Source organism: Euprymna scolopes, chromosome 16 (assembly GCF_053919585.1).
Source record: "Euprymna scolopes isolate OS-2025 chromosome 16, ASM5391958v1, whole genome shotgun sequence".
NCBI lineage: Eukaryota > Metazoa > Mollusca > Cephalopoda > Sepiida > Sepiolidae > Euprymna > Euprymna scolopes.
Window position 1 is genome coordinate 13,463,513 of NC_136497.1, and position 12,057 is coordinate 13,475,569.

Here is a 12,057-nt window from a genome sequence, read left to right on the forward strand (position 1 = left end):
AACTAAAGTCAGGCATTTTTTTATTTTATTATTTTTTGTGAGTGTTTGAAAGTTAAGATATCGAGGGCAAGCTGTGTCTGGCCATGTAATAAGTGTTCATTTAGTGTAGCCATGTATCGAAGGCTAGCTGTGTTTAGTTGTGTATTGGGAGCTAGTTATGTTTAGTCGCGTGCCAAGAGCTGGTTTGGTCTAGCCAGGTGTCATAGGCTAGTTTAGTTTGGCCATGTATGAAGCATTAGAGAAGTAAATGCCGGTCTCGGCACAAGATTATATGATGTAAAATGATCTTTAAAGATTATGGAGGCATGTGATTTAAAAATATGAATGTATTATTTTGCATATGAATGAATTAACTGTATTAAAGAGAACGAATTTGAAAGGAGAATGGTCGAGTATTTGGCAATAAAGGGAACACGCTGAATTTAAGAAATCATGTGAATAGTGTGGAAATACTTTTCTTGTCTGTTTTTTCTTTTGGTTAGATTACAATAAGTACTAAGATAATTCTACAGGGGAGGGCATAAAAAATGTTAAACACTTTTTTAACTATTCTATTGCCTTTCACGTACCAGGCAATGCCGGGTAGTTCTGATAATCTATCTACGTATATATCTATAAAAGTGAAAGTGTCTGTGTGTCAGTCTGTCTGTGTACATTTCCCTACCCAATAACTTTGTCAATTTTAAGTCTACTAACTCAAAATTTGATATACAGGATACTGAGATTTGGGAAAATCTTTGTGATTGGTTTTCGTCCGGAAATTTGGCTGTAAAGGGGTCAAAGTTCAACGATTTTACCTTTGAGAACTCTACCAAACTCCTCCGACATTTTTCGGTCTAAACACTTGAAATTTTAGATATAGGTTTCTTGGACATGGATCTAACTTAATAACTTGATTTGAGCCCAAAACAATAAATGTTATGGGGTCATAATATGGGTCAAAGTTAAAAAAAAATGACCGTTTTTTTTTTGTTTTTTTTTGCTCAGCATACACCTCCAAACACCCGGGCAACGCTGGGCAACCATGCTAGTATATCTATAAAAGTGAATGTGTCTGTCTGTATGTGTACATTTCCCTCCGCAATAACTCTGTCAATTTTAAGTCTACAGACTCGAAATTTGATATACAGGGTACTGAGATTTGGGAAAATTTTGTGATCAGTTTTCGGCCAGATATTTGGCTGTTAAGGGGTCAAAGTTCAACGATTTGACCTTTGAGAACTCTATCAAACTCCTCCGACAATTTTCGGTCTAAACACTTGAAATTTTAGATATAGGTTCCTTGGACATGGATCTAACTTAATAACTTGATTTGAGCCCAACACAATAAATGTTTAGGGGTCATAGTAGGGGGTCAAAGTTAAAAAAATTGACCGCTTTTTTTTATTTTTTTTTTATTCAACATACACCTCCAAACACCTGGGCAAATGCTAGTCTATCTATATATCTATAAATGTGAAAGTGTCTGTCTGTCTGTGTATCTGTGTGTCTGTGTGTGTACATTTCCCTATGTAATATCTCTGTTAATTTTTAGTCTACAGGCTCGAAATTTGATATACAGGTTACTGAGATTTGGGAAAATCTTTGCAATCCGCTTTCGGCCAGAAATTTGTCTGTTAAGAGGTCAAAGTTCAACGATTTGACCTTTGAGAACTCTACCAAACTCCTCCGACAATTTTAGGTCCAAACACTTGAAATCTTAGATATAGGTTCCTTGGACATGCATCTTACTTAATAACTTGATTTGAGCCCAAAACAATAAATGTTAAGGAGTCATAATAGGGCTCAAATTTTTAAGAATTTTGACCTCTGCGGTCTCTACCAAATTACTTGGACAATTTCTGGTCTAAACATTTGAAATTTTACATAAAGTGTATTCAGACATAGGGCAAGCTTTTTAATCGGTTTGGGTCGAACATTTGAGCTACCAATATATAAATGTATGTATGTATGTTTGCATGTCTGCCTAAAACTTTCGACAGAAGCGACGGATTTTTACAAGATCAGTATCGTTTTGAAGCTCGACCCTTCAGACGACAAATACTGAAAAATTGGCTAAAAACATTAATTTCTTCACCCTCAACCGGGCTCTTTTCTACAGGGAGGGGTCGCTTTTTTACCGATATTTTCCAAAGTCATCCCCTCTTTTCTATTGTCTAGCCTTAATTTAAAACTACGTCACTTCCAGTTTGGCGGTGGTCCTAACAGCAAAGACTTCATGTTTTTTTTTTTCACGTTCTTTTCCTTCTTCGCGGTACGGGTTCGAGCCTGCCTGCCTTCCTACTACCACTTTTTTTATTTTATTTATTTATTTTTTTTGCTCAACACACACCTTTAAACGCCCGGGCAACGCCGGGCATCAATGCTAGTTCTAAAAAATTTTTAAAGAATTTTTGAAGGCCAAACTGCTTTTAAAATGGCTAAATTCGCGAAATTTGAACTAAAACCATCGCGTGGTTCTAAACTGGTGATAGATTTATTAAAAACTAAGCACCCGTACCCCCGATTGACTTAAAAAAAAAAAAAAAAAAAATTAATAGTGTCCATTCGATAATAATCTGCTGAAAAAAAAAAAATGACGAAAATAAAAAAAAATACAGAGGAGGCCACCGCCACCGCTTCCATGCGTGCGCTAAAAAAAAGTGTATGTCTACAGAATTTGAACTAATTATTTTTTGTTGTTGTTGTTTTTGTTTTTTATCAAATCTAAATTTTAGGTTCAAAATTCAGTTTAATTCGGTTTTTTGTAGAAGCGGCTAAAAAACTTTTTCTACTTCTTTTTAAAGTTGACTCCGCGATTATCATGCGTTATGTTAGTTCTAATCGCAAAGGAAGCTCCTAAGCTTGATTAACACCCAGCGAACAACGACAATGGCCAGAAGGTTGCTTTCTCGAGTCAGCTGGAAGCGCCATAAACATGAGCAGCTACAATATTGAACACTGCGACTGCGAGGATTTCGACATCGGCTATACTGTAGCGCGTTTACCTAAACGTCTCGCGTGAATTAAACGCGAAACGACGAGATAACAACAAAAATGGCGCGGTACAAAACAAACTACGAACGTGAAACTAAACAATTGATTAAAAAAGTTACTGGCATTCAGGTATGAATTGCATTCGATTTTTTTCGCGAGTAAAAGCAGTTCTTCAACGTTCCAGAACAAAGATTGTTAATATCGTACAGTTTGTTATTAAATGAATAAACAATCGTTCATAGAAAAAAAAAAAGACTGGCCTCTGTTTTTCTTATGTAAAAAAATTGTAAACAAAACTGATTTCAGATAATTTCTCGCTGGAGATTTAATCCTATTCGTTCGCATACAATTTAGTTAGATTAAGTAAAAAACAAAAAAACTTATTGTTGTGTTTTTCTTTCGTTTTGTAATTAATTTGTATTTTGGTGGTCGTCCAGAATCCGGTAATGTCACTAAATAGGGTTTGTGGGTGATTTGAGAAAATACGTGTGTGTTAGACATTAAAAATGTTTCTTATATTAAACATTATTACATGAGGAGTCATTTCGATTAAAATGTTAATTTATTTTACCCATCGAAACTTGAGAAATACACGGTGATAACGTGTGCTGTAGCGCCACAGTCTACAAAAATATTTTTATATTGTTTATCGTATTGTTAAAGTTACATGTGAATAGAAACGTATGTTTTTGATGGAGTTCACTTTTGAGTTTTTATATCGACATTGGAAACTTTTGTAATTGGGTCGCCCACAATTATAGCAGATAATTTTATTTTTCTTTGGAAAATTGTTTGGTACTCTTGCATAATTTGACCCGAATTCTCGTGATTTCCCATCAAGCCCGGATCGGGCGAGACCGGCAATCATCGGTGACAGCCGAGCGCCGAGCGGCGTAACAGACGCAGAAAGGAAAAAAGCAAAACATACCGAAAAAAATAAATACAAATGCAAATTATCAAAAAATAACAAAAAAACCTACCTTGAAAAAAGCAAATATGTTTATTTAATTTATTTTTATTTTTGCAAAATATTTATCAACAGCAAGTTATTTAAATATTGTTATCTTCAAGAAAAGGTTGTTTACCCGTATAAATGTTAGGTGTAAGTACAATTATTTTGTTTTTCTTTAACCGTATTGACCCAGAGCGGTTCAAGGATTCTCCCTACGTTATGTTTTCTTCGGTTGAATAGAGATTCATCAATTTCTACACTGCCCTGAGCCTCCTATCTGCCGTGAATTCCTCAGGAAATACTCCTGACAAATTTCTCTCAGAAAGTTTACAATTGGTGAATGGTGCATTGGTGCAATGGTGCACCTCATTCTTTGGGAAAGAATTTCTTTTCCTGACAATATGAGATTGTCTGCATCAGCGTTTCCATTTGTTTTTCTAGCATGCACAGATTTATTTCCTTGCCTGTTATTTTTCTGTTTGGCGAGCCTGAAAATATAGTTGTGTGTCAGCTTTTGGGGGGTTCAGTCGATTGCTTCCAATTCAAATGTCGTCTGCTTTACATATCGTTTTTTTTCATTGGCTAATCAAACTCCCAGAAAATGAAGTACGAAAAAATTTTTTCAAAATAAATAAATCATTAAAAATAACTAATCATAAATTAAAAAATTACTAAAAACATTAAAAAAAAAAAAAAAAACTTTTTAAAGTCGAATTAGCGTTTCAACATTTGAACAACGTTCGGCTGTCACCGATGATTGTCAGTCTCGCCCGATTCCGGCTTGACGGGAAATCACGAAAATTTGGGTCAAATTATGCAAGAGTACCAATTATTTTTTGGGAAAACATTGCGGTGAGATGTGTAATTTAGTTGTGTAGGTTTTCGAGAAGTATTTTTGAACTTCATGATATTACTAGAGTTATTATTGTCCACAAGCATCCAATTGTCTCTTCGTAACTACGCAATGCCACTTTAAATTCACTGGAAGTTATGGGTTCGTCTTTTTGCATTACAACAGTTGTAAATGAGTTAAAATCGGTTGTAAGTCTCTTGAGTGTCATTGAGATTAATAGGCTATCGTTTATTATTTCATCCGAGAGTTTTAATGCATTTGCTGTTGTTTCTGTCCTTATAACATAGTCAGTAATAGTCTTTTCTTCGTTACGTTTTAGAGACGTTAGTTCTGTATATAGAAATAATTTTGGGTTTCTCTTTTGATAAATAATGTTCTCTTAATATGTTCAATGCTTTACGTCCATCATCCAAGGGATTTCTTATAATCAGAGAGACTTTTGTCATCTAAGTATTGAATCAGTTTTGCAAAAACAGTTGTAAATTCGGGTTCATTAGGATTCTCTGGTGGAGATCAAATAGCTTTGTGTAGTTTTTGTATCCTTAAATACCCCAGAAATTTCACCTGCCACAATTCGAATTTAGATTCCGATCCATCAACGCAAAGTCAATGGCCGGCACATAACCTGTTAAGTGTTGAGCCATTCTGTAGAGCAAAGATGGTGATAGTAAATCCAGTTGGCAAAGAATCAATGTTGTCCAAAACAGCAGTGGTTCAGTCGTGTCAAGATGGAGATTGATAGCAAACTGACTAGAATCCAAAATTCAATATTTTTATGATAAGGTTGGAGGTTTCTCATTGGTTGATTGTCCTAACGCGTAGTTATAGATAAGATCACCCAAATCCTGGGAGTTATACCCTCCACATCTAGCAAAAACATTTTAACACCTGCACTATTTTTTAATAGTATTTTCAAGTTAAATTCAAGTTTTCCAATATCTTTTTTTATTAAATTGTTAGGTGACAGTACAAAATAGTTACAAAGCACCCTTCCTTCCCCATATTAAGAATGGCTTTTTAAATGTTATTATTTCCGTACGGTGGTCAAATAGTGCATAAGTACCTTTTTTCTTGTAAATAATGACAATGATAAGGAGTCCACTGGTGATAAAAGAAACATAGCAAAATATATTAAACTAGGATCAATAATAGTTATTGTTAGTCCGTTTACACTACAAGCATTTCGTAATTAATAATTGAAAAAAATTTGTGACTGCTGAAATTCACAAACAACCGATATAGAAAGATTTTGGCATGATCTGAGAGAATGGACTAAGTGACCCTAGTATGAAACCACAATAAACACAAGTACCTGGCGCGATATTTGTCCATTTTTGCAATTCCAGATGACAACTATGGCGTAGTAGTTTTTCCTCCAAGCAAACAAATCGTATCCTCCATTGTTCAACCACCAATGTCATATAATCCAGTGGAAACTAATTCTGACAATGATAAACTCTGATCCGGACTTGCATATATCTTTCCATTTGATGGACATCACCCTGCATTTACATTTTCATAAGGAAGGCTTGTAACTTTATTTAACGAACCCATAATAAACAAATGTATTTTTCTAAAATGTGCTTTTATTTTCTCCATGTAATGAAATAATGTATCATTAAAAACAACTCTAAAGAATTCAGATTAAAATTGTACCTATAAGCAAAGTAAAACATAGCTTCTACATGTTTTTAGTGTTTTTTAAAGATTCAAGTGTTTCAATGTTTTTAATGTGTATATTTGTTAGTGTTACTTTTATTTAGCCAAACACAAGTATTTTCCATTATTTTGTTTTTATTTGTACATGGTCATTAATTTCAGATTACTAAAAAAAAATTTTTTTTAAAGCCCCTCATACTTGCCAATTTTATTTAAAGCAGAAAACTAAATTGGATATTTTTGTACTGAGTCCATTAGTTTTTATTTGTGTTTTAGAAACATTGTCCAGGGAGTTTCATATGAGTTGTTTGGAAAAGATGCTTTATACTGATGATTTAGTGTCAGCTTGTGAAACAGTTGAAGGTCTACTGGTTAAGGATTTGGAGGAATATTATGGAAAGTAAAGGTTTGAGTTGAATATTACTAAGATCAAAATAATATGTAGTGTTGGAAACTTGTAATACTAATTGTCCACACAATAAGAAATTTGTATAAGATAAACAGTTTTTTTTATGGTTTCCTTAAAGATTAATGACTTGATATGGTCATCAGTGAGCAAAAAAGGACTAGGGTAGTAAGGCTGACAAGTTAGAGATGGACCAGCTACCTTGTCTGAAGGACACAACTGATGGACACAGAGAATTACTTAGTGACTCTTGATGGACATCAACACTCGAACGAACAAGATCATGCCATTCACTGGAACAAAATTGGATATGACTGGATCAGGAAAGATTGTGCTGGATTGTTCATTGTGATTTTCACCAAGCAAATTCTGACTAGTGATAACAGATGGAAAAAAAATCAATCATGAAATACATTCTTGTAAATGCCGCAAGGTAAATCTTCAGTTATGCACTGTCCTCATTGCCGATTTTAGGTTTCACATCATATCGGCTCAAAGTTCAACGATTTGACCGTTGAAAACTCTACCAAACTCCTCTGCCAATTTTGGGTCTAAACACTTGAAATTTTAAATGTAGATTACTTGGACATGAATCAAATTTTTTAATTTGATTTTAGCCCAAAACAATAAATGTTAAGAGGTCAAAATTGGAGTCAAAGTTAAAAAAAAATTTACCTCAGCCAATTTCTGGTCTAAACATTTGAAATTTTACATAAAGGGTATTCAGAGATAGGGCAAGTTTGGTAATCGGTTTGGGTCAAAAATTTGAGCTGCCAAGGGGTCAAAGTTCAAAAGATTTGACCTTTGCGGTCTCTAGCAAACTACTCAGCCAATTTTGGATCTAAACATTTGAAATTTATACATAACGAGTATTTAGGCATGCGGCAAGCATTTTAACCAGTTCTGGGGCGAAAATTTGGCTGCCAAAAGGTCAAAGTTGAAAGAGTTGACCTTTGTAGGTTCTACCAGATTCCGCCCCAATTTTGGGTCTAAAGACTTGAAATTTTAGATGTAGGTAACTTGGACATGGGTAAAACTTTGTATTTTGATTTGAGACCAAAATAATAAATGTTAAGGGGTCAAAATTGGGATCAAAATTTTTTAAAATTATCTTTGCGGTCTCTACAAAATTACTCAGACAAATTTTGGTCTAAGCATTTGAAATTTTACATAAAGTGTATTCACACGTAGGGCAAGTTATGAACGGTACATAGGACCTGAGCAAAGCCAGGCTGAATTGCTAGTATTGTCAGTAGGGAATGCTGAGATTTTCAAAATCCCATGATAACTTATTTTTTGGAATGCTTACATTAAATTATTTTCTCTTCTATTTTAGGATGAAGAATGTCAGGATTTCAAAAGTTGCTACAACTTTGCTGTCTCCAACTTCAAGTTCCATCGCTTCTTGTCTGTCGATTCACACCAAGTCAACCAAAGTATTGAAAAGTAAGAATGTTTTCATTTGTTTCATTTTGAAAGATCAACAACGATCATGTTTAGATAAAAGCTCTTCATTTGCAAACAAGTACTTATAAATAATTTATGAAAATGACCTTGACCTTCTGAAGATCTACACATAACTAGTCAGATTACATTACATTGCCTGGGGAAAAGTTTTACACCGTATACATCTGTAAAGATTAAGAAGTAACTTTTATGGGTACATTTATTTTCAAAGTGCAACTTCTGCTCCCCTCCAAAATAAATCAAGCATGGCTCCTCATTAAACTCCTTATGAAGTCTTCTATGTTTCTAATTTCCTGCAGATCTTCTGTTCAATAGTTTTTGAATCTATAGGTGCATAGATATAATTTAACACTTATTATAAGGGAAGTTGATGTTTACTAACCCTGACAGGGTTCATACATATCTTCGAAAACTTTGAAGCATCGTTAAATCTAGAAATGAGTCCTTTAAAAAGTCCTTATAATCTCAAAAGAGCAAAAGAACATGAACTTTTAGGTATGTGAAAACAAGCTATTGAAGGTAAACAAGTCTTTCTTCTGTCGTTAGTTATCTCCCTTGCTTTTACAATAATTAGATAAGTATGATTAAGAGAGATAACTCTTGACAATGGAATTGCCTCCCTTGGCTCGACATAAGTTACTTGCGCTTTCTAAATTGTATTTTTTTTTAATTTTATATATCATGAACAAGTCCTTCAAAATAAAAATTTTAAAAATGGTTCTTGAATTTAATTTTTTTTTTAAATATGTATGACTAATCATAATTGCTATAATAGACATTTTGTGTCAGTGTTTTTGTAAGCAAAATATTGAAAATACTGTTAAGTTTAACCATATTTATTAGGCATTAATGGTGGAAAACTCATAAGGTACATAGTTTTGAAAGCCGGTTTATCATAATGTTGTGTAGGTTTCCAATTACTTTTTGATTGTATTTGAAAGATTAAAACCTAAAGTTAATTTCTAAAAGGGAAATAATATTTGTACATGTGAAAACAAAAAGTTATAATGAAAAATGTTTTTATGGCAACATTCGGAAGCTGACAAATTTAGCTCAGTTCTGAAGTTAAATAAATTCATAATAAAAATCGTTTGAAAGATAAATATTAATTTTCCGGGTCTATTTCAAGCATAATTAGTAAAGTAAGGTTTTTGTTTGTACAAAGAAATAGCTTAATTAGCCCCCAAAAGCGAGAGATTCTGGCTTTGCGCAGACAAAACAAACGAAGCATGAGTTCTACAAAATGTCAAAAAGTGAAAAGGCTATCTGAAAATGACGTCAGCTAGTTGGAGGGAATTAGGGAGCGCAAAACCGACTGATTTTCTTTTTAAATTTAAAATTAAATTGATGACGTAATTCTATGATGCTATATTAATATTTTAGTCGAGATATATAGTGAGTGCCAACATTTATAGAACATAATTAATTTTTCCATCAGTTTGGATGGAGAACGTGCACTTTGTTTTTTATTTTAAGAAATAAAGGGGTTAATCCCTCCTGGAGCTAACACTTGATTCTGTTATGATTTAAATTTATATCCGAGGGCTCTTTTAAGAATAGATGTTGTTCCCTTTATGGCTGCTATCTGTATTTCGTTACAGCTTGGTCTTCCAGGGATTGCTTCTAAGTATTTTAGAAGATTCTTTTTTATTAAGCCAGTTGCTCCTATCACAACCGGTATAATGTTTATTTCTTTCAGAGACCATGTCGTTTTTAGATCATTTTTTAGGTACTGATGTGTTTGTGTGCATGTAATTCAAAATGGCATAATGAAAACATATTAAACATATATGCAGCTTCTCTTCCAATTTTCAGATTTTAATAATGTCAAATCACACTTCATTTCCTTTTGACAGATTGATTGTTGCTACTTCTTCTGATGAGTTTAGGGCATAATCGATTCACTGATTGATATAATAATTAAGTGATTGATTTTGCACTACAAAACAGATACAGGTAAGAATTGTAAAAGTCAATTGAATTAAAGGAATAAATTATAAGATGGTCAGCATCATGAAATTTGGAATATAGTTTTTTGTCATTTATTCTCTATATTGCTCTGTAATTACATTGAGCTTCTTAAATAAGGATTGGTATATATTATAAGAAAATATATTTCTATAGAAATATATATATATATATATATATTTTTTTTCTTTATACCTACAGACAATAGTGTTTCATTTTTACGCAATCATCAATGTAGGGAAGGGGGGCAATTCCTGCCAGTCACCTTTTGCTTCGTTTGCTAAGCCTCTACCTCAAGGTCACCAAACAATTGCCATTGCAATGAATGGAATTAAGAACTATTAAACACTGAATCCAGGCATATACATTTGACAATCTAGAGTGTCCACATGAGCGGAAGTTATGAACATTACATAATTGCTAGTTGACTGCCTTAGTTATAATTCCATAGTATTCTTATATATATATATATATATATATATATATATATATATATATATCTCATAAGCATAAACCGTGGATTTACACACAAAATTTATTTTTCAACAGAATTCCTGTAATTAAGAAGGGTGGTGAAATATCCTTATTCCATGGAGTTTCAAAAATGTAAAGTTCTTTTCATCAGAGGAAATAAGCTAGTTAGCAGATCATAAAATAGCGCAGCTAAAGATTTGCTGGTTTTGGCATTTCATTAAACTTTTTATAAATTATATATATATATATATGAAAGAAGTTAAAATATTTACAAATTATGATTTACAACATGTATTGTTCACACATATATATAATCCTACACAATGATGTATACTGATATATATAACAATGTCTATATGTAACTGTGTGTATAAGCGTGTTTATTGATGTGTGTGTGAGTGTTCATTGCAAGTGTGTGTGTGTGTGGTATTAACAGTCAATCTATACGCGGACAATAATGCAAATGAATTTCTTTCTCCGAAAGAAAACACAGAAACACGAATTATAGTTTTTTTATTCTCTTCAGAGTTTGCATGCTTATCGTAATCTACATTTCTATATAGCTTGTGCTTGATAGCTTCTCCGGATCGTTCCAGAGACCGTCCAACTCTGTGTCTGAAAGTCTACTTTTCTAACTCAATTCTCCAACTTACTTTACATAATATAAATATAAATCAAAATAATGTCATCACTTAGCCTACTAACACAATTGCTGTTTTGATCTAAATTTTATTTGTTATTGTTTTCTAAAATTCCAAATCCATGATACCAAATTCTATCACGACTGAAACTAATTGTTTTATTTTCAAACATTCGTCTTTATTATCGAAAAATTTTCTCCGAATGTTTCCTATTTCAGGCCCTGTCGGTGGGGCATTAGAATACGCCGACTGCCCCCTTGCAGAGGGTAAAAGTCCCTCAATGGGGGTCCTGGATATGACCTTAAACTATATCCAGTGGTGAGGCCCCAGCTTGTGGGCTTTGGGGAGTGTGGAACCACCCTTTAATTACCATTGCTCCCAGGTTCACTCTGATCCGGAATGGTAGTACCTGTTAGGGTCCCAACTATGGGTTAAATAGAAACCGACGTGAAAACAACAAATATATTCTATTAAAAAAATTTTTCCTCAAAATCTTTGGATTCGGCATTAAATAACCCGAAAAGGGTTGATATGTCGTAAAACAAAAACAACCAACCAACACTAACAAAAATGGTAACTTCCAGCTATATTACAAAACCTAATTTTATATTAACTATGAACTCCACAAAAAAGTAATGACAAACCTAATAAAATGAGACAC

General features: G+C 33.3%; 1 protein-coding gene across 1 annotated transcript in view; it reads left to right on the forward strand.

Annotated features, from left to right (window-relative positions):
- The first annotated feature begins 2,948 nt into the window (after positions 1-2,948).
- LOC145295839 (gamma-tubulin complex component 5-like) overlaps positions 2,949-12,057 on the forward strand; it is a 293,760-nt gene continuing 284,651 nt past the window's right edge. Inside the window, exons 1-2 of the mRNA XM_080141551.1 lie at positions 2,949-3,105; positions 8,183-8,292. Of these exons, the coding sequence (XP_079997677.1) occupies positions 3,037-3,105; positions 8,183-8,292 (179 nt within the window). The 5' untranslated portion in view covers positions 2,949-3,036. The remainder of the gene's footprint in view (positions 3,106-8,182; positions 8,293-12,057) is intronic.